A 24207-nucleotide genomic window follows, 5' to 3' on the forward strand; every position below is an offset into this window, starting at 1 on the left:
CAACTGCCTTAGCCCTTACTGATCTTCTTAATTCTTAAAAAGAAAGCAAGGGTTCAAAATGTAAATATAAAAAAATTAATGATATTATTATGTTGTCAATTATATTATTATTAATGATTATAATAATTATTAATCATATTGTTAATTAATTATATATTCAAAATTAAAATATCTATTAGAAATTGTATTGAGATATAAAATAAAATCTTTATTTAGCTGACCACCTAAAGATCCATGGCTTAGTAATTCTCATTTAGCAACAGAGGACACATGGTAGTATCACGTAGGTACTGCTGCTGCTGGGGATCAGAAAAGGCTAGTCGACACTTCTTTCAACCCACAATTGTCCTTTTAAAAAAATTTTTTTTCAAATTTATTTTTAACACTATTTTATTTTTTCCCTTCTGCATGAAGAAATTATTTTTTAACACTTTAAAATTCAACTTTGAATTTCAAATTCTCTCCCTTCTTCTGACCCTCCTGCCCTCCCTCCTTCCCGAGACAGCAAGCAAGACTTCTCCTGCAGTGAAATCTCTCTCAAGCCTTCACACATGTTGACTTTGCATCCAAAAGCCCAGCTCCCATGGCACACAAACGTCACAACAACAGATGCCCACCACCCCACGTGTGCCTCCAACCAGGCCGGAGGCAGCAAAACAAATGAAATGATGAAAGGCATGTTTTAAAAAAAACAAGCAATTATTCACTTGCAGTCTAAGTAATCTGTTTATCTTTTCCATCAATAACCTCTTGTACACTCACGAAGAGTGACTGATGCAAGAGGAAGGAAACCCGGGCAGGCACCCACAATCACTCTATTGGAGCAGGCCAGAGGGAGACAGCAGCTTTCAAGGGAGCACCGAAACCACAAGCTGCTAAAGGCAATCGGCTTCTCTTTCAAAGGGCACAGGGCAATCCAGAGAAACCCACGGAGGGGACGCAGAGGAACCCAGAACAAAGAGATGAAGGGGAGGAACATGCTGGCTCCTGGCCACCAGCCAGCTCCACCGGGAGACTCATCTCCCCATGGGAAGTTTCCTCCTCTTCCATAGGTTATCCATCAGCTGCCTGAGGTCCAAAACTATGCATGGCAGAAAGGCCCTACCTGGGATGTAGGGCCTGATGATAACAACAACAGGACAAAAAACACAACTCTCATTTATAGAGATTTGCAGAGTGCTCCATTCATGTTATTTCAATTAATTCTCTAAACAACCCCATGAAGAAAGTAGTATAATTATAGATTTAAAACTTAGAAAGGAAGTCATTTTACAGACAAGAAAACCGAAGGGCAAAGGGTTAATTACCTGGGTCAAAATGGAACAGTAATAAACAACATAAAGGCAGTCAAGTGGGTCAGTGGGTAGAACAACCAGGCCTGGGTTCAAATCTGACCTCACACAACAGAAGGAGGGAAAAAAAAGGAAATTATGATTGAAAGTTTCTATGGAGATAAAGGTAAAGATAAAGAAGGGAACCAATAGAGAAGGATGGGACCCAAGGAACATCAGGCAAAACCTCAAAAAATCTAAGAAATTAGACTCAGACTCAGGAAGAGCTAAAAAAAAAATTAGAAAATCAAATCTAGTCTCAGATACTTCCTAGCTATGTGACCCTGGGCAAGTCACTTAACTCTAATTGCCTAACTCTTTACCACACTTCCACCTTGGAACTAATACAAAGTATTCATTCTAAGACAAAAGATAAAGGTTTAAAAAATAAATGAATAGACAGCATAGCCAAGAATGGACCCCCACCTTCATCACCAAAGTCCTTGGGATCCATATTCTGCACTGGGCCCACTTCTGAAAACTGCTGTCAATAAATGGGGGGGGCAGGGGGGTGGAGAGAGGGAGAGACAGAGAGAGAGGGAAAGGGAGAGGGAAGGGAAAGGAAGGGAAGGGAAAATAGGAAGTGGGAAGGGAAGGGAAGGGAAAATAGGAAGTGGGAAGGGAAGGGAAGAGAAAATAGGAAGTGGGAAGGGAAGGGAAAATAGGAAGTGGGAAGGGAAAGGAAGAGAAGGGAAGAGAAGGGAAGGGAAATAAAGAAAGGATAGAAAAACAGAATGAAAGGAGAAAGGAATTTAAAAAAGAAAAAAAGAAGTCATTAAGTGCTTGCTGGGTACCAAACAATGTGCTACAGGAAGGGATAAAAATACAAAATTGACTTACAGTCTTTGTGCTCAAAGAGCTTATAGTTTTCTAGGGGAAGATGACATATCTAGGAGCTGGGAGCCAGGGAGTAATTGTTTTGGTTTGGGAAGCCACAGGACCACAAATGGAGTCATGAGGGAGTTGAATAACTGATCTCCAGGAGCAATGGCAATCCTGGTTCCATTACTGTTTCAGATCTGGAAAGTAAGGGGTGGGATAAGGGAGTGGGATACACTGTGCCCAGAGGGAGGGAGGTGACAAGGTCTTGTGGTGTAGAAGATCAAAGAAGATCAAAGCACTGAATGTCAAGGAAATGACGAGTGCGGGTTGTGAAGCATGGCTGGAGCCAGCCATGAGACATAACCATGAACCAGAACAGTGTAGGTCCCAAACCAGGACTTCCAGAGCTTGAAGGGTTAAGCTCCCCAGGAGGATATAGCAGCAAATGGCCAGGATGGAATGTACTGAAGGAACTAACCATTCTAGGGATCACTGCTCCAATGTTTAAGAGCTATGATTTTTTGGCTTAAGAACTAGTCCATCCAGTCACCTAAGAACCTCTTTTAGCCTAAGAGATGTGTTACATAATGAAATGAACAGTGAATTTGGACCCATGGTACCTAGCTTGAAATCCTGGCTCTCTGCTATGTCCTTGTAGACTCAAATGCCACCTCACACATTTACTAGCTGTATGACCTGGGCAAATTACACAACCTCTAGCTGACTCAGTTTCCTCATATGTAAAATAAGGAGGTTGCTAAGTTTATGACCCATCTGGCTTTGCCACTTCTGTCCATCTAAAGCAACACCTCTGGACTTAGCCGTTCAGTCATATTTGAGATTTTCTTGGCCAAAGATACTGAAGTGATTTGCAATTTGCTCCTTGGCCTCAGTTTACAGATGAGGAAACTGAAGCAACCAGAATTAAGTGACTTGCCCAGAATTACAGCTAGTAAGTGCCTGAGGCTGGATTTGAACTGAGGCCTTCTGACTCTAGACCAGGAACTCTGTGTACTATATCATCTAGCTGCCACCTCTGAATTGGATCACCAGAAAAAAAAAATGTATCCCTTAGGAGTTTATCCACTCAGCTTTGGATTTTCTGCCTCGGACTTAGCTGTCTTAATTGGTGAATAAGAGCATTAACTATATCTAGCCAGTCCCAGACTAGACTATTTTTTGCATCCCATTAAGTTGCTTATTCTTGCCATCTTGCCATGCTCCCTGTCACTCCTTCTCCCCACTTTCCAACTCTTGCCTCTAGGCTTAGAAATAAAATCAACTATCAAACATATACACACGAAAATAGGTATGACTGTCAAATATATATACGTGGATATTCCATCAGGTGCTAATATATGAGCAGGTAAGGTCTTTGAGTGTAGAGTTTGTTTCATTCTTCTTATTTGTGACCCCAGTGCCTGGCACATGCTAGGAACTTAGTAAATGCCAAATGACTGTCTCCTTAATATGACCATTGTTCTTGGAAAGGGCATGTCAATCAGCTGCATAATGGAGTAACTCAACATTTCTGTGACTTCCCAGACAATCCCTTCCTGACACCAACTCCCATATTTGTCTTATTTCCCTCATTAGGATATAAGCTCTTTGAAGTTAGGTCAACTCTCTCTTTTGTAATTTTTAAAAATTTACTTCATTTTACTTTCCATTCCAAGATCTCTCTGTCCCCCCCTTCCCCATTTCTACCCATTGAGAGGACAAGGAAAAGCAAAATGCACTAATTTAAAAAATGTAGAGACTTATAAAACAAATTCTAGAATTAGTGGAAGGAAGGAAGGAAGGAAGGAAGGAAGGAAGGAAGGAAGGAAGGAAGGAAAGTGGGAAAGAAGGATTATGATTCAGTCTGCACTCTGAGTCATGAGCTCTCTATCTGGAGTTGGACAGTATAGTTTCATCTTGAGTCCCTTGGAATTATAGTAGGTCATTGTCTCACTTGTGTAATTTTATCGCCATCACTGAGTGTCTGGCACAAATAAATGCTTAATTCTGGGTAGCTCTTATCTACAGACTTCAGGACCCTTCCCTTCTTTCCTCTATGAGTGCCCTGCTCATCATCTTTCCTCCCCAACTCCTGCCCTGAGAAGGTCCTGAAATATGCATACTGATATTCCCTCCTATACCCTAGAGCAGCTAGGTGATGTTGTAGATAGAGTGCCAAACATGAAGTCAGGAATACGCATCTTTGTGAGTTCAGATCTGGCCTCAGACACTTATTAGCTGTGTGACCCTAGGCAAGTCACTTAACCCTGTTTGCCTCAGTTTCCTCATCTGTCAAATGAGCTGGAGATGGAAATGGCATACCAATATCTATCAAGAAAACTCTAAATGGGGTCACACACAGTATGACATGACTGAAAAATGACTAACAACACATACCTTAATGTCCCAATTTCTCAATAGATTCATTTCCCATGGCCTACTCTTCTACTTCACCACAACAACACAAAGAAATGATCATACCCTTGACCTTGCTTTCTTTCACCAATGTTCCACATCAATGTTGATGAATTCTAAAATTTCTTTTTCTGATCATAATTTGTTGGCATTCCTCCTCCCTCTGTGTCTTGCAACCCCAAACTTTGTTCTTTTTTTCTCACTGGGACCTCTAGTCCATCAACCCTTCAGTTCTTTCCCAGTCCATCACCTCTGCACCAACTATGGCATGAAGTACGAAATACTCATCTTTGTGAGTTCGGATCTTGATCCCTTCCAGAGAACCAGATTGATTCTACACTTTCATTCCTCCAATCCTTTCTCCTTTATCTCGAAGAGGATCTTGCACTTCCAAACTCTAGCTGGATTACTCACAGCTCTTAAACCACCCCAGAGAAAAACCATTCTGACCAGGTCCACTCCATGTTTATGTTACATAGTCTTACCTGGGCTCTCACTGCAGCAAGGTAGTCCTTTTACATCTTCCTAATCAATTCACTATCCCATTTGGCATAGCAACTCTCTTAAAATTTTCATCCCTAAAGTCCTCAAGCTTCTTATGGGCTGAAAGTCAACTATGGCTCAATGAAATTTAAATCATGGGAGCCAACAAGAGAGAACATTGCCTCATATTTTACTGAAGAAAAAACCAAACCAAACCTGAGACTATTCAAAAGGAACTCCCTCCTCTCTTACCTCATCTCACATCATTCAGATCTGTTGCACCACTGTCACCTCCACTCATTTCACAGAAGACACAGTCCTTCTTCTCAGCATGGCACACTCCTCTACACATACAAGTCATCCCAGTCCATTCTTGTCTTCTCCAACTAACTGTCCCCTCTACTACCTTGACTCTCTCACCAATATTCAATCTCTCCCTGCCCCCTGGTTGCTTCCCTTCTTCCTACAAATAAACTCATGGCTTCATCATGTTCAAAAAGCTTTCATTTAATTTAACCATCTCTACTAACATATCTCTTCTATCTTTTGTATGTAAATTCTTCAAGAAGGCTGCCTACAATAATTGTATTCCCTCCTCCTGTCATTCTCTTCTTGACTGAGAAATGGGGCTTCCAATCTCATCATTCCACCAAAACTGCTCCTCCAAAATTATCAATGATTTTTTAATGACCTCATCCAATGGCCTTTTCTCAGTCCTCATCCTTTTTCACTTTTCTTTGTTTTTGATCACTCTCTTCTTGATACTCTCTAGGTTTTTCTAACACTCCTTTCTTCTGGTTTTCCTCCTATCTATCTGACAGTTCCTTCTGTTTCTTTTGCTGGATCTTTTGACATATGTAAATCCCAGTGGAATTACTCGTTGGCTATGGGGGGTGGGGGAGGAAAAGAACATGAATCATGTAATCATGGAAAAATATTCTAAATCAATTAATTAAATAAAAATTTTCAATTCTTTTGCTAGATCTTCATCCACCTCATGCCTGCTAACAATGAGATTCCCCAAGGTTCTGTCCTAGGTCCTCTTCTTCCTCGATACTATCTCTAATTTATTATCAATTACATGCTATAACAAATTTCCACACAAGTTTTCCTAAGTTACAGGATCAAACTTATCTCCCCTTTATACTATTTTAATTGGTGATCTCATCAGCTCTCATGGCTTCAATTGTTATCTTCATGCAAATGACTCTCATATCTACTTGCCTAGCCCTAACCTCTCTCTTGGGGCATCTAGATGGCACAGTAGATAGAGTGCTGGGCCTGGAGTCAGGAAGACCTAGGTTTAAATCCAGCCTCAGACATTTACTAGCTGTGTAGCCCAGAGCAAGTCACTGACCCCTGTTTGCCTCAGTTTCCTCACCTGTCCTATAAGTTAGAGAAGGAAATGGTAGACCTCTCCAGTATCTTTGCCAAGAAACCCCAAATGGGGACTGAAACCAGAATAAAAAGCCTTTTTGATCTCCAGTCTTGCATCTCCACTAACCTTTTAGACATCTTGAACTAGGTATTCTATAGACATCTCAAACTTGACCTGTCTAAAACTGAACTCATTATCTTTTCCCCAAGATCTTCCCCTCTTCCCAAGTTGCCTTTTACTATTGAGGGTACAATTATCCTCCCAATTCTTTGGGCTCACAACCTACATGCTTCAATCCTCAATCCTTCATTCTCTCTATAGTCAATCAGTGGTCAAGGCTTATTATTTCCCCCTTTGGAATATCTCTAGCATATGCCCCTTTCTCTCTAACTTGTAACCACTCTGGTGTAGGTCCTCTTCACTTCACACCTGCTGGTTGGTCTCCCTGACTTGTCTCACTACTACGACAATCTTCTGCTAAGTTGTCAAACTGGTCTTGCTTAAAGCACAGTTCAGACCATACCATCCTCCAATTCAATAAACTTCAGTGGTTCCCTATTACTTCCAGAACTGAGCAGAAAATCCTCTGTTTGACTTTTAAAGCCCTTTGCTCCTTCCTACCATTTCCATCTTTTTGCAAGTTATTCCCCTCCACATACAGGGACACTGATCTCCTTGCTGTTCCCCTCACATGTCGCTTCTTGTCAAGATTCCAAGTGTTGTCTCTGGCTGTTCTCCATGCCTGGAATGCATTTCTTCCTCATCTCCATCTCCTGGCTTCCCTCAAGATCCAGCTCAAATCCCACCTTCTAAAAAGTTGCACTTCCTAATCCCCCTGAAGTCTAATGCCTTCCCTCTGAGGTTACCCCCCCCCCAATTTATCCTGTCTAGAGATTATTTGCAAGTCACTCTCCCATTAGATTGTGAGCTCCTTGAAAGCAGGGACTATTTTTCCCCCCATTCTTTGCATCTTTAGTGCTTAACATAGAGCCTGGAAAATCATAAGTGATCTAATACATTTTTCATTCATTCATTCATTCATTCATTCATTCATGCATTTGTAAAATGAGGAGGTCCGACTAGATTATCCTGAGGGTCCTGTCCAGCTTTCAATTCTTTGGTTCTTAATCCTCTGTGTCAATAAAGGTAGAGATAGAGACACAGATGGATGGATGGATGGATGGATGGATGGATGGATGGATGGATGGATAGATGGGTAGATATCTAGATAGACATTTAGACAAAAACAGGTAGACAGATTTCTAAAATCTGTGAGTTTGTCATTATGGGCTGGCATGAGAACTCTGTCTATATTCAATCAAACATAGCAGATTCCAATTTAGTACAGAAATATTAAATAACTTGCCTCAGGTCACACAATTAATAAATATCAGATACAACTGAGATAGTCTTGTGACTTAGGCCTGAGGTCCTCTTGTGTGTTAGATTAAGGCAGAATGAATGTTTGGACAACAGTCTATGATAAGTACAGTGCCTGGCACATAGTAGGTGCTATATACATGATAGCTATTAGATATCTTACACTCAGATCATTAATGCAATCCACTCTCAGTTGCAGTAACATACATCCACCTTAAAGCTCAGGAAATATATCCCATCCCTAGTCTATGATCATAATAGCTAAATCTCCTGTAACATGAAAACTAAACCTTCCTATGGATCCCAATTACCCAGAAAGCCAGAATCTTAAGGATGGGAAACATGTCTTCTTCATCTCTGTATCTCAAAGCTCCAAACAATGTAATTCAGGAACAAATGAATGAATGATCACAGATTTAGGATATGTAGCATTAGGAAGTGAAGTCAAGTAACATTCATTTACCACCTTCCATTAGAAAAAGGATTTCCATATGTAAACCTTTCTGGAAAGATAGTCAGGGTTGCAGAAAAAAAAAAATTGTCTTAGAAATACTCATTGTTGGGGACAACTAGGTAGATAGAGAGCCAGGCCTGGGGATGGGAGGTCTTGGGTTCAAATTTGACCTCAGACACTTCCTAGATATTGGACCTTGGGAAATACATTTAACCCCAATTGTTTAGCCCTTAGCACTCTTCAGCCATGGAAGGAATACTAGTGTTGATTTTAAGATGGAAGATAAGGGTTAAAAAAACCCCCAACTATTTAGTATTGTCTACAAAAACTAAAAACAAACCAAAAAAAACTAGTTAAGTAAAACGTATCTGATAAGAAAGAATCAACAGTTATTGAAATTTTAGCTATGTGACCCTGGGCAAGTCACTTAACCCCATTTCCTAGTTACCAGTCTTCTGCCTTGGAACTGACACTTAGTATCAATTTTAAGACAGAAGCTAGGGATTTTTAAAAAATTGACTCTTCCAAAAAATAAAAAATGAACAGAGGACATAATTATAAGTTTAATCTGTATTAATGTTTTCTCCACCACTTTCTCAAGTTTAGACGATAAACAAAAAAATAATCAAGCCTTGGTTTTTAATGTTTGGATTTCTGAGGCTCAAATGCTCACACTAAATATTTGACATTAAACTATCAGGTTCAAGCTGATTCTAGCACACCCCTAGACCAGCACACTAATAAAGCTGTGAATTAGTCTATTACAGAAAAAAATTTTGTTATTATATGAGAAAATTCAGTAAATTGTTCATAGCCTCTGATCTCACTAATGGGCTATTTTTATCACTATGAGATAGGTAAAAATCAGAGCGAAAGATCCCATCTTTAATAAAATGTATATAAAAGGCTGGGGGGTTGTTGGGGGGGAAGCAAAAAATTGGAAACAAAATGGGTGCCCATCAATGGGGATCGACAGAACAAACGGAGGGATATGAATATGATAAAATTTTATTGTGCCATAAGAAATGAGGAGTATGAGGAAATTGGAGGTTCTTGAGAAAATGTGTATGAACTAAGAAAGCAGAATCAGGAGAATGATACACCTGGCAACCACAATGATGTAATGATGAACAATAAAAACATCAGAATTCAGATTTATGGCCATGCCCACCCATCATGACTCCAGAATACTGACTGTGAAACACACTTCTGTCTTGGTCATCAAGTGGGCATGTACAGAACACTGCATATTCCACCAGATATAATTTACCTATCACTTTATTTTGCTTGTTTTTCAGTGTTATGAAAAGGGGGTGGATTACTTGTAAATGGTAGTGATGTTTATTTAAAAAAAAAAGGAAACATTATGAAGATATTTTTCTAAAGTATTGGCCTTAGGGGGCAACTTGATAGCTAAGTAGCTAAAAAGCAAGGCCTGGAGACAGGAGGTCCTAGGTACAAATCTGGCCTCAGATACTTCCTAGTTGTGTGACCCTGTGCAAGTCACTTAACTCCCATTGCCTAGACCTTACCATTCTTCTACCTTGGAACCAACACACAGTATGGATTCTAAGACAGAAGGTAAGGGGGAAGGGGGAATGGGGAGGGTGAAAAGGAAGGAAGGAAGGAAGGAAGGAAGGAAGGAAGGAAGGAAGGAAGGAAGGAAGGAAGGAACGAACGAACGAACGAACGAACGAACGAACGAACGAACTTTCTGGAAGTTTTGTTATTAGAAGAAAAGCTAAGCTCTAAGGACTTGAATCTTCAGCTGGAGATCAGATTCAGAAGAAAAGTCTACCAAGTTCTAAAAGGGATTACAATCTGCATTGATTGTGGGAGTGGTCATTCTTGAATCACTGTTTTATTACTGTGAAAATAAAGAAGAGCTCCATAGTAGTTCTAGGTTCTATTCATCCATGTTTAGCAATTCTTTAATAAATAATAATTCATATGCCTAATAGCACTTTACAGTTTATAAAAGCACTTCTCCAATATGAATCCTGTGCCTACCATCATCTATGTGGGACCTGGGTTTAAATTTGTTCTCAGACTTTTCCTAGCTATGTGACTCTGGGTAAGTCACTTGACCCCCGTTGCCTAGCCCTTAACACTCTTCTGCCTTGGAACCAATACCCAGTATTGATTCTAAGATAGAAGATAAGGGTTTAAAAAAATTTTTTTTCATAAAAAAATTTTTAAGAGTTATTTCTTAGGCAGAAAGCAAGGATTTAATGGGAGAAGGGGGACCAAATTTATCCAAAAAAAGGGAAAAAACAATACCTCCGAAAGTGGTCGAACTCTGCTGATGTGAAATGATCACAATCTGTCCCTGAGAGCTAAGACACTTCTCTCCTCTCCAGAAGGAAGTAGGGGACTATGGGTGTGGGATGTGGTATATTCTGACAACCTCCATCCCACCCCCAAGGCTGGGTTCACTGGCTTTTTTTCTTATGGGGGAAGGAAATGGGGGAGGAGAATGAAGAAGAATATATTGTGAAATGACATATAAAAACAAATACTTATTTAGAAAAGAAAAAATTAAGTGGTTGGAAAAGTCTGATTGGTGATAAGTCAGCTAAAAACAGGAAAAGGTCTGTGGCGAAACCGACTAAAATTTAAATCCATCCATGTTCAAGCCTCTCCCTTTGTGCTGGCTTTGGGCCAATTCTCTCATATAGAAAGAATAAAGATGCCTTTGATTACAGGAGCAGCAAGGACAGTTTGATCTTCGGGCTGTTCAAGGAACCTTGTAAGATCATTGTCAGCCACAGATAATCATGAATACTTCTGGGACATGCTGCTTCTGAAATGGCATCTCAATGGACACTTTATAAATAAAACTTGATGAGTTCTTGTTGCCTCTTTCTTCTCTCTTCTTTCTTTCTTTCTTTCTTTCTTTCTTTCTTTCTTTCTTTCTTTCTTTCTTTCTTTCTTTCTTTCTTTCTTTCTTTCTTTCTTTCTTTCTTTCTTTCTTTCTTTCTTTCATCCTCCAGCCCTGACACTCTAGCCACTGCGCTACCTCACTGCCCCTTCCCTGTCATTTATTTTTTTTAAACCCTTATCTTCCACCTTAGAATCAATACTGTGCATTGGCTCCAAGGCAGAAGAGTGGTAAGGGCTAGGTAATGGGGGTCAAGTGACTTGCCCAGGTTCACACAGCTGGGAAGTGTCTGAAGCCAAATTTGAACCCAGGACCTCCCATCTCTAGGCCTGTCTCTCAATCCACCGAGCTACCCAGTTGCCCCCTTCCCTGTCATTTTTTAAGAAGCACAACCATAAAACAGGGCACGCCAATAAAGGCACAACAGGAGGGGCCAACTGGTAAATAAGCTTCATTTCATCTTGGGACAACAGTCAGCACATTGCGTGGAAAGAACATTTGACTTAGAATCACAAAATTAATTTTTTGGCTGTTGTTCTTCTATTTTTCATCTGAGCTCTGTCATTCGCTCGGTACCTTACCTTGAAGAAGTCTTCTGGGAATCTTGGTTTCTATCTGTAAAATGGGGACGCTGCCTACCTCACCAGGTTATTATATCAAATGAGATGATATCTATCCAATTCTTTGTAAACCCCAGAGTGCTAAAGAAATGTCCCCTGTATGTAGGGCCCAGTGCCAAGGCGGAGGGGCCTGGAACCAATTTGATATACATTTGGCAAGCTTTGATTAATAAATTGATATGCTGGGAAGCTCAAACCTTTGTTTCCTTAGTGTTTCATCTTTTATCCGCCATTGCTCCTCAAAGACAGGAATTATACCACACATCTCCAATATCACTTCCTATATAAGGCCCTTCCTGATCACAATTTGCCCCCCTCGAGCCCCCCAAAAATTCCTTTGTAAATACTTTATTTCTGTACATGGAATGTCCCTGGAGCTCTCCCCATTAGCTGCCATGATTCCTGATACCAAACCCTGGAGAATTTAGGCATGCTCATGCCTAGAACAACAACAATAATATAGCTAGCATTTATATAAGCCCTACTATGTGTCCTGCACTATATTTAGCAGGTTACAAATATTTTTTTATTCTCCTAACAACACTGTGAGTAGATATTATTATTCCCATTTTACAGTTGAGGAAACTGAGGTTATCCAAAGTTGCTCAAATCTTCCATCCTTGAGGAAAAGTGCTCTTTATTAACTACATCACGTAGCTGCAAGTCATTTCACCTCTGTGACTCAGTTTCCTCACCTGTAAAATGAAGGAGTTGGACTCCATGGCTTCTAAGAACCTTTCCAGTCTGGAATTCATCACCTAAAAGTTCCAAAAATGGCAGAGCTCATCAGAACTGGGAAAGGGTGGAGACAACTTACTTTAAATGTATCTCTGAAATAACACAAAATGCCTATGTAGCCAACTCCGTTATATGGTAACATGAAAGAAATGAGTCTTGAAAACTGCCTGAATTAAATTATGCTATGTGACTTTTTACCCATTTGCTCTAGGCAGAAGACCTACAGATTGAGAAAACAGATAGAGAACATGATAATGAGTGGGGTGGAAAGCCAGAGGGGAAGAGTTCTAACAGTACATGATAATCAAAGGAGACACAGTCTTAGGAGAGTCTTTTTATTAAGTTCGAGTGACTTTCAGGAAAGGAGCACTTCATAAACCCCATTCCTCCAAATATGTGACTTTGTTTCCCTCCGATGCAATTTGAATATAATCCTATTGTGAAGATTAAATTTAACTCTCCCCTGATTGTGAAAATGAAATTAACTCCCCTGCCCATTTTTAGATTTAATTACCAAACGTGTAAACACCCCATTCATACTTGAGTGGGGGAGGTCTGTGACCCACGTGTGCAATAGTGGGTGATGAATCAGAATTAAACTAAGCAAAGCTTCAACTGTGATTGGTAGACATAAAATTAGGGAAAGTTAGCAGTACAGTAGGGTTCTGTTATACCCAAGACAAAATTTAGTTTAAAGATAGTATGTTTAGAGGGTAACTGGATGGCTCAGTGGATTGAGAGTCAGACCTAGAGATAGGAGGTCCTGGTTGCAAATCTAGCATCAGACACTTTCTAGCTGTGTGACCCTGGGCAAGTCACTTCACCCCCATTGCCTAGCCTTTACTGCTCTTCTGCCTTGGAACCAATTTGATTCTAAGACAGAAGGTAAGGGTTTGGATTTTTTTAAAAATAAAAATTAAAAATAATAATAATAAATAATAAAGACAGTGTGTTTAGACAAAGATCTAAGGTCTTTGAAAATGTGGTTTGAAAACCACACATAATAGCAAACCCCATTATTTAATAAGTATTTTTCATATGAATATACTGAGGCATTTTATGACTTTTCTTAGGCTTATCAGAGCTACCAGCATCATTATTCTTGTACTTTGGGGCCATTATTAATTAAGTAACATTAATGAAACAAAGAGAAAGACTGCGTTGATAGGAACACTACTTGTTACAAGTGAGAATTCTGGAAATAAATGATTTAGGAATTAATGTTTGGTGCAAAACAATGTAATGACTCACTCAAGAATAAACATGATTGGGGAAAACTGCTACCAGACTTTATACCAGCTGGGAAAATGGTGCAGATTTGGCAAACAATCAAAAATTTCTATTTGATAAATTTTTCTGCCTTTATTTTTTTCTATTTGCCAATCATGTAGACTCAAATTTGCATGGGTTGAGTTCTAATAAAATGAAGTTCTACTATATTTCCAGAAGTGCTGGGGCCCAAAAGACACCTTCATAGCACCATAAAGCATCAGATTTGGAGGGAGAACAACAAACCTGGTTCTTCCCAAACTAATATGAATTCCTTGCTTGCAGGAACTAGATCCTCAACCCAGAACACAGTATCTGGCACAGAGCAAGCGTTTAATAAATATTGTGTTGGGTTGAATTCAGTTAAACAAATCTTATTGTCGTCATGGAACAGTTGGGCCTAGCTGGATCTCTAATATTTCTTCCTACCCTAAGATTCTATGATTATAAGCATATACTGTATTATACTCAATGCTGTACATGAAAAAAGAGAAGTGGCACCTATCACTTCTGCATTCCAAGAGAACACAATCCTTGGGTAGTCAACAACTTCATGTGCCACCACCAATTGGCAATGAAACTTGGACTTGTTCCATTTCAAACTGGCCTGTTCACTCCTTCTTAGGCAGCCCATTTGCCTACACCTTATTGGTGCCAGATTTGGCAAGAATATGAGATCAGGTCTAGTCCTTCTGCAGCTCAGAATTCCTAAGCTCAAAAAAATTAAATTAAAAAAAAAAGATTCCTAAGCTCAGGCAATCTACTAGCTTTAAACTCAAGGCATGCTCCAACTAGAGTTCAAGAAACTGATGATTTTCTCTCTCTCTCTCCCCCTCTCTTTCTCCCTCTTTTTCCTTCCTTTATTTTTTCTCTTTTTCTTTCTCTCTCTCTCTCTCCTTTTCTTCCTTTCTCTCTCTCCCTTCCTCTATATCTCAATATAATTAGTTTCCTTCATAATGCTATGTGTTTCACTTTCTTCATTCCGAAACATTACTCTGGGAAGGGGTCTATAGCAGTGATGGCAAACCTTTTAGAAATCAAGTGCCCAAACTGCATCCCTCACACTGCATGTGAGCCACCCCCTTACCCCAGACAGGGGAGGGAGGAAGCTCTCCCATTGGGCTGCTGGGCAGAGGGGCAGGTGATGAGAGAAATGTCCCCAGGCTTGTATGGAGAGGGGGAGAGGAGCAGCCATAGGTTTGCCAACATGGAATACTAGTTGGAATGTGAACTCCCAGAGAGCAGGGACTGTGACTGTCTTTCTTTTTACCCTCAGCAATTAGCACAGTATCTGATACAAAAGAGCAGCAAGAGCTAGGCAGTTGGGGTTAAATGACTTGCCCAGGGTCACAAAGCTAGGAAGTATCTGAGACCAAATTTGGGCCAGATCCTCCCAACTCCAGGCTGGTCACTCTACTATACTACCTATCTGCCCCAACTAATAAATTCTTGTTAACTAACCAGATGCCAAAGGGGTCCAGCTCACATACTTACACAAAGTTTCAGAACCCCTTCTGAATCTCCCATATATTCAAGGATCAGCAAAGGAAAGAAAAGGCCTATCTTATAACCACACTAATAAAACTTCCCTCTCTATTCTTCAACAGCACCAAAGAGGAAGCAAGTTATTTCTCTGGTGCATGAGCTGTGGAGAAGGATATAAATGTGAGAAAGAGAAAGCACAGGAAATTCCCTTGTTGAGAAATAAGACAAAAAACTTTTTTTTTTCTAGAGAAAACAGGCACTGATGTTTACTGGGGCAGGATTTTAAAATAATCAAATCTGTTGGGGTGGGGTGGGGGGGCAACTAGGTGGCTCATAAATAGAAAGCCAGGTCTAGAGATGTGAAGTCCTGCGTTCAAATCTAAAATTCTATTTTAAAAAATAATAATAACAATAAAATCTTTGCTTTTAGATTTGATTTCAATCCAAACCTCCTGATTTTCAGTTGAGGATTTTTCTACTCCACTGTCCTAAAGAAACAATTTTGGTAATAAAAATAATAAATCACATTTATATATAATACTTTGAAAGTTTGCAAAACATTATACATGTTATCTCATTTGATCTTCATAAAAACTTTAGGAGGTAGAAACTATTATGATCCCTGTTTTACAGATAAGACCAGGGAAGACAGAAGTTAAGTGATGCACCCAGGGTCACCCAGTTAGTGGGTGTCTGAGATGGGATTTGAACTCAAGTCTTCCTTATCCAAGACTAGCACTTTTACCTTCTGCGTTATCACTGTTCTCACCCTCCCTCCCTTCATCTGAAATCAGGCAGCTGGCACAAGAAAGATTCCCCATCCCCAAATATCCCTCTATAGTTATATGCCCACTGGGAAGTAAACCAAATGCAAGAAAAGAGTACAAGGCACAAATGAGGAAATGGAATCAAAAGAACAGGAAGAGCTAAAAACCCTGGCAAGTTGGAATGCATTCAGAAAAAGGCATTCAGAATGTTGGGGGAATGGGGAAGACAGTGCTTAAACTTATTTGTTCAGTCATTTCTCAGTCATGTCTGACTTTTCTATTTGGGGCTTTCTTGGCAAAGACACTGAAGTGGTTTGCCATTTCCTTCTCCAGCTCATTTTACAGATGAGGAAACTGAGGCAAATAAGACTAGGTGACTCGCCCAGGATCACACAGGTGTCTGAGGTAGGACTTGAACTGAGGTCTTCCTGCCCTAGAACAACAAAGCAACAACAATAAAGAGCTTAGTTTTTTTCTTGAGCAGGAAGCAAGTCTAAGAGCCATGAACAAAAGCTGCCCAGAAGTCAGAGCTCCACAAGGGAAAAAAATCCATCCTGAGAGTGTCCTGAAAGGCTGCCTCGGGAAGTAGTGGTTGCTCAATAATGAGTGGAAGACTTCAAAAGGAAGCTAGATGGCCACTTACTGGGGATGCTTAAAGGCAAATTCATGCTTCTGACAAGAGTTGGATGAGATGACCTCTCTGAGGTCCCTTCCAACCTTGTGAATCTATGACTGATTTTGTGAGGATTCATCCTGAGAAGATGAGTCAAAGTCCATTTCTTTTTTTTTTTTACACCTTTCCCTTCCATTTTAGAATGTAGAGTTCTAAGGTAGAAGTAAGGGCTATACAATTGGGATTAAGTGACTTGCCCAGGGTCACACAGCTAGGAAGTATCTGAAGCCAGATACAAACCTTCTGTATCCACTGAGCCACCTAGCTGTCCCATTTGTCTCTTCTTGACTTGGATCTTCTCCTTCAATAATAGTCTGCTCCTTAAAGTGGCAGAGTTCACATGATTCCCTCTATTTTCAATCCAATCCAACAAGCATTTCTAATTTCCTACTGTTTGAGGCACTATGATACAAAAACAAACAAACAAACCAGTCCACATTGTCCAGAGATATTACATTCTATTCCAATATTTTCTATAGCATTCAGTCTTTGACTCTAGTCTTGTTTCTTACACTCTACAGCCTTTGCCATCTTTGAACCCCCATCAGTTAGCAGTGTTTGGCACATTTATCATCCAATCATTTTCCGGATTCCGTTTAGGGTTCTCTTGGCAAAGATACTGGGGTGGTTTGCCATTTCCTTCCCTAGCTTATTTTACAGATGAGGAAATGGAGGAGAACAGAGTGAAGTAACTTACCCAGGTAATTGTCTGAGGCTGTGTTTGAATTAAGGAAGAGCCTTCCTGACTCCAGATGTGGCATTCTATTCACTGCATCCCCTAGCTGCCCTGCTTGGAACAGAGTAAGTGCTTAATAAATGCTTGTTGAATGACTGACTGACCAGATAACTAAGTAGGACACTCAAGCAGCTCAAAACACAGACAATTTGTGCCATTTCACCAATGAAGGTTCTCACACTAACAGAGCAACAGGCTTGTCAGAGAGACTCAAAAAGAGAAAATGAATCAAACGTAATGGACTTCTCCATTAGTGTCAATGTAATGTCCCTAAACAATCTGCAGGGATCTAAAAAACACTATCCACAAGCAGAGGATAAACTGTGGGAGTAAAAACACAGATGAAAAGCAACTGCTTGACTACAGCGGTTGAGGGGATATGACTGAGGAGAGACTCTAAATGAACACTCTAATGCAAATACCAACAACATGGAAATGGGTTTGAATCAAGGACACATGTGATACCCCGTGGGATCGTGTGTCGGCTATGGCAGGGGGAGGGGGGAGGAAAAGAAAATGATCTTTGTTTCTAATGAATAATGTTTGGAAATGACCAAATAAAATAATGTTTAAAAAAAATAAAAATTTAAAAAAAGAGAAAATGAGTGATCAGGTCAGAAAAACAGCTCATTGCTAAAGTTTCACTGTCTAAGCCAAACCAGGTGAGGATGTTCCCATAATCATCTGGAAGTCCTTCTAGACTAAACATATAAAAATGTTTGGATTGAGGCAGCTAGATGGCTCAGTGGATAGAGAGAGCTAGAACCTGAAGACAGGAGGTCCTGGGTTCAAATCTAATTTTGGATATGTTTTAACTGTATGACCCTGGGAAAAGCCCTTAACCCCAGTTGCCTAGTCCTCACTGCTCTTCTGCCTTTGAACCCACAATTACTAAATTATTTTATAAAGAAAGAAACTGAGGCTCAGGGAGGCAATATAATTTATGTCAATTCTAAGACAGAAAGTAAGCGTTTTTTTCAAATGTGTGGATGCTACAAATAGCTTTCATTTGGTAGGAGTAAAAAAGTGATGAATTCAAATCCAAATCTTCTGTCATAAATCATCAAATTTATCTACATGTTAATCAAAGGAGAGCAAAGATATTCCAGACTGACTAGGTCGGTGGAGACATAAATTCTAGAATGAATAAAATTGTTATTTCTACTTAAGGAAGCCTTCTCAGCCCCAACAGTAGTCAAAGTCTTTGAATTTCCTAACCCAAAACAAAGCATTCAAGTAGTTATACAGAAGATATACAGTGGTGTTTCCTGAGTTAAATCACAACAGCACTTATAGGGCAGCTAATGGCACAGTGGATAATGGACCTGGAATCAGGAAGCCCTGAATTCAAACCTGGATACAGATACTAGCTGTACGATCCTGGGTAAGTCACTTTACTTTGTTGGCCTCAAGTTTCCTCATCTGTAAAATGAGCTGAAGAAAGACACCCCAGTATCTTTGCCAAGAAAACACCAAATGGGATCACAAAGAGTCAGACTCGACTTAAACAACTGAACAACAAAAATTTCCTCGGTTAAGTAATGATATCAGCCCCCTCCAAATGTGCTTTAAATGTGCTAAATAGTGCTTTAAAAATGATTTACATGTGTTATGTAATTGCTTGATTATACTATATAATTATATATTATATATACTATATAATTATAATTTATGTAATTATTTACTTTATTACTAAATTATTTCACAAATAAGGAAACTAAGGCTCAGAAAGAATACATATATACATATATATAACTTATATCAGGGTTAGGAAAGAAAGTTAGAAAAGAAGGAAGGAAGGAAGGAAGGAAGGAAGGAAGGAAGGAAGGAAGGAAGGAAGGAACGAAGGAACGAAGAAACAAAGAAACAAAGGTCCACAGAACTGGGAGCATCCAATGGAAGAGCTCCTCCGAGCTAAGAGAGGAGCTTCTGTTCTATATTATATACTTAGTGACGCTTCATACAGGAGCCTCCAAGGAGTCATCTCAATCTAAAAATGTTCCCTGCTTTTAAAAGCAAATTTTATGAGATTTGTGGTTTTCATTGCTAGGAAAAGCCACACCAAGTAGGTTAAAAACAATAAAAAATACAGATCATCCTAGCCACATCCGGAGCTTAACCTGGTTAACTGCCTAAAACCACTCTCCTGCTACACAACTTGTGGGCTCTGCTTTTTCTCATATCAGCAATGAGATCTGAAATAAGTGAACCCATCACTCACAAGACTGGGCCTTAATTAGATTAGATTTCTCAAATCCTTGCTTTAAGAGGTAGACTCTGGACTCTCTCATTGAAAATTCATACCATGGGGCAGCTGGGTGCCCAGTGGATTGAGAGCCAGGTTCAGAGACAGGAGGTTCTGGGTTCAATCAAACCCTTCCTAGCTGTGTGATCCTAGGCAAGTCACTTAACCTCCCATTGCCTAGCACCTCAATTCTGTCTTGGAACCAATATATAGTATTGATTCTACAGAAAGTAAAAGTCTTTAAAAAAAAAAAGAATGTTCATTTTTTGGAGGTTGGGAGATGCATTGAGGTGGCTCAATAGAGTATCAGGCTTGAAATCAGGAGGACCAGGATTTGAGTCTGGCCTCAGATACTTCCTAGCTATATGACCCTGAGCAAGTCACTTAACCCTTATGTTTTGGCTTACATTCTTAATTCATCAATTTTTTCTCTAGAGATGGACAGCATTTTTCATCATGAGTCCTTCAGAATTGTCTAAGACCTTAAATTTCAAAGAAGGTGGCAAAATGCATTGGTAGAGGGAACTTCCTTACAGGGACTGTCCCAGGTCTGGTAAGGGGAAAAAAAAAAGCTGCTCACGTCACTCCTCCAGTCATAATGATTTTCATCCTTTTGCAGAGAAAAGAATTCAAAAGCTTAAGGAAATCAAGTTTCATTTAGCTACCGTTGAAAGGTTTTTTGTATGTTAAAAGCAGAGGTGGAGTTGTGAACTGATCCAGCCATTCTGGAGGGCAATTTGGAACTATGCACAAAGGGCGATAAAAGAATGTCTACCGTTTGATCCAGCCATAGCACTGCTGGGTCTGTACCCCAAAGAGATAATGGACAAAAAGACTTGTACAAAAATATTCATAGCTGCGCTCTTTGTGGTGGCCAAAAACTGGAAAACGAGGGGATGCCCTTCGATTGGGGAATGGCTGAACAAATTGTGGTATCTGTTGGTGATGGAATACTATTGTGCTCAAAGGAACAATAAAGTGGAGGAATTCCATGGAGACTGGAACAACCTCCAGGAAGTGATGCAGAGCGAGAGGAGCAGAACCAGGAGAACATTGTACACAGAGACAAACACACTGTGGTATAATTGAATATAATGGACTTCTCCATTAGTGGCGGTGTAATGTCCCTGCACAATCTGCAGGGATCAAGGAGAAAAAAAACACTATCCAAAAGCAGAGGACAAACTGAGGGAGTAGAAACACCGATGAAAAGCAACTGCCTGACTACAATGGCTGAGGGGACATGACAGAGGAAAGACTCTGAGCGAACACTCTGATGCAAATACTAACAACATGGCAATGGGTTCAAGTCAAGAACACATATGATACCAGTGGAATCACGCGTCAGCCACGGGGGAGTGGGAGGGAGGAAAAGAAAATGATCTTTGTCTTTAATGAAAAATGCATGGAAATGATCAAATAAAATACTATAAAATTAAAAAAAAAAAAAAGCAGAGCGCATTTTAACACGACTCAGAGTCCAGTGGTTGCTCGGTCGATGCCCAGCCTTCCTCTGGGTGCTCATCTTGGAGAATCTCGGGGTCACTAAGCAACAGGTCAGGCAAGTCCCTCCTTCTTCCAACTCGATGATGGCAATGGGGCTAACTATTGAACTGCCCACAGTATGGGTAGGAATTTTTTGAAATCTGTAAATGTTTTCCTTGGGAGACATTTTATTGATGAAAGAATCTTTTCTGTGCTCAGGAAGGTAATGAAGAGGGAAGAACAAAAGAACATGACCACAAGTCAGGATTATCCCTGAATAGGAGTTTTCTTTTTTTAATAATCTTTTATTTTTTCCCCCATTACATGTAAAAACAATTTTTAACATTTTTTTTTCAAGTTTTGAGTTCTAGATTTTCTCCCTTCTGCTGGCCCTCTCTTTGAACAGGGAGTATTTTGAGGGCCCCTAAACTTAGTATTAGCATGATTTTTTTTTAAGGAAAATTATTCCATGAATCAAGGATAATTCTCCTATTTCTCTGAAGCATCACTAAGTAGCTGTCACCACCGTAAGTAGACGGTTTTAAAAAATGGAAGGAAAAGAAATCTAAGTGGACATAACAAGCTCAATATTTTACTTTTCACTCTACTGCATCAGCCCATCAGGTGAATATCCTGTTCAATTGTCAGATTTTTTCTTCAGCCCTTTTGTAATCTAAAAGGAAGAACAAGCTAAATTTCTCATAATTTTAAGTGTGCTATTATGATCTCCATTTTACAAGTGAGGAAAAGAGACAGATAGAGGTTAAGGTACTTGCCCAGTTAGTATCTCAGAAATTATCACATTGGAAGGGGGGAAAAGGAGCAATAAAATAGGGGCACCCTGTCCCCTCTCACAGTCACTGTGGGTTCTCTCTGATCTTTAGAGACCAAGGATCCATCTTTTCCCCCTTTGACTTCAACTAGAGGGAAATGAGAGGAAATTTGAACCCAAAGACTCCAGGCACTAATGCTGGCATTGATAAGGATGCTTCTAGTTGCACAGTATTATTGCCTCATGCTACAGTGAGTCCAAAGAAAGGGGAAGGGAAGGGGGAATTCTCAGGAGGGAATTGGGGAGCTAGAAGGGCCAGAATACAGCCCCAAACCGTAGGAGTTGCAGCAACTTGGGCTCACGATAGCCTCAGTGATGGTCAGGGGGCTGGAGTCTAGATATCTCCCAACTTCTAGCCTCTTGACCGAGGGTTTTCATAAAATCTAAGCAGACAAATCTATTATTTTGTTTTATTTAACCCTTACTTTCTGTCTCAGTAACAGTTCTAAAAGAGAAGGGCAAAAGCTAAGCAAACAGGGAAGCTAGGAAGCATCTAAAGCCACATTTGAACTTAGAACCTCCCATCACCAGGTCTGGCTCTCTATCTGTTGTGCCACCAAGCTGTCCCCAAAGCTATACTTTTAAAAACCACACTAGTATTTCTATAAACATGAAGGTTAGAGAGATGCGAACAAAAACCAATCACATTCTAAATAGACTTTCGTGCTCCAAACAAATTTAAACTAATGCTAGCTGCTATGAAATCATCTTCAGAACTCATCCATCTCATTTCCCAGCACCCTTTGTCCTGTATTAAATTTCTTTATTAAATGGTTCACCACATTCACTTTTCCCCACAATCAAATGAAATGCCCATCTCATCCCAGGGCTAACTCCCAATTACCTTCTTTTAAAGTCCATTTTGTTGATCCCGTCCTCTTGCTCACGGCATGCAGGCTTCCATCCAAGGTTGAAACAAACAACAGGGTCTCAGGAAGGGTCACAGTGCTGGTGCTTGCAAACTCTGAAAGGGCAGGGAGAAGACATTTCGTAAGCCCCCTTCTTCATTTTGGGTCATCATAAAGTAGCAGGCTTCTCTAGCCTCTGTCCCCAGTGCTAAAGCTAAAAGATAACCTGTCAAATATGCCCAATTTATGTTGAAGGGAGTGTCCTCTCAACCAGAGAATGGCTAAACAAATTGTCATATATGATGGCGTTGGAATACTTCTGTGCTGTAAGGAATGATGAATTGGATGATTTCAGAAAGAGCTAGAAAGACTTCAGTGAACTGATGCAGTGAAATGAGCAGGACCAGAAAAACATTCTACAAAGTAACTGAAACACTGTGGGATGATCAAATGCTACTAGTAGCAATACAATGATCCAGGGCAATTTTGTGGGACTTATGAAACAGAACATTATACACTTCTAGAGAAAGAACTGGGAGCAGAAATGCAGAAGAAAACATATGGTTTATCACATGTTTATATGGGTGTGTGATCTGGGGTTTTGGTTTTAAAAGATTACTACAAAAATGAAAATATGGAAATAGGTATCAAGTGATAACACATGTGTAAGCCAGTGGGAATTGCTTGTCAGCTCTGGGAGGGGAGGAGGCAAGAGGGGAGCAAGACAATAAGAATCATGTAACCATAGGAAAAAAATTTAAGAAAGAAAGAAAGAAAGAAAGAAAGAAAGAAAGAAAGAAAGAAAGAAAGAAGAAGAAAGAAAGAAGAAAGAAAGAAAGAAAGAAAGAAAGAAAGAAAGAAAGAAAGAAAGAAAGAAAGAAAGAAAGAAAGAAAGAAAGAAAGAAAGAAAAGAAAGAAAGAAAGAAAGAAGAAGAAGAAGGAAGGGAAGGAAGGAAGGAAGGAAGGAAGGAAAGAAAGAAAGAAAGAAAGAAAGAAAGAAAGAAAGAAAGAAAGAAAGAAAGAAAGAAAGAAAGAAAGAAAGAAAGAAAGAAAGAAAGAAAGAAAGAAAGAAAGAAAAGAAAGAAAGAAAGAAAGAAAGAAAGAAAGAAAGAAAGAAAGAAGAAGGAAGGAAGGAAGGAAGGAAGGAAGGAAGGAAGGAAGGAAGGAAGGAAGGGAAGGAAGGAAGGAAGGAGGGAAGGAAGGAAGGAAAGAAAGAAAGAAAGAAAGAAAGAAAGAAAGAAAGAAAGAAAGAAAGAAAGAAAGAAAGAAAGAAAGAAAGAAAGAAAGAAAGAAAGAAAGAAAGAAAGAAAGAAAGAAAGAAAGAAAGAAAGAAGAAGGAAAGAAAGGAAAGGGAGAAAGGGAGAG

The 24207-nt window shown here is 39.7% G+C and overlaps 1 protein-coding gene across 1 annotated transcript in view; it reads right to left on the reverse strand.

The window, feature by feature from the left end:
• ERN1 (endoplasmic reticulum to nucleus signaling 1) overlaps positions 1-24207 on the reverse strand; it is a 133992-nt gene that overhangs the window by 67306 nt on the left and 42479 nt on the right. The window contains exon 3 of the mRNA XM_056814671.1: positions 22839-22958. Coding sequence (XP_056670649.1) covers positions 22839-22958 — 120 coding nt within the window. The remainder of the gene's footprint in view (positions 1-22838; positions 22959-24207) is intronic.

The sequence above is a fragment of the Monodelphis domestica genome, chromosome 2, assembly GCF_027887165.1.
Source record: "Monodelphis domestica isolate mMonDom1 chromosome 2, mMonDom1.pri, whole genome shotgun sequence".
Lineage (NCBI taxonomy): Eukaryota > Metazoa > Chordata > Mammalia > Didelphimorphia > Didelphidae > Monodelphis > Monodelphis domestica.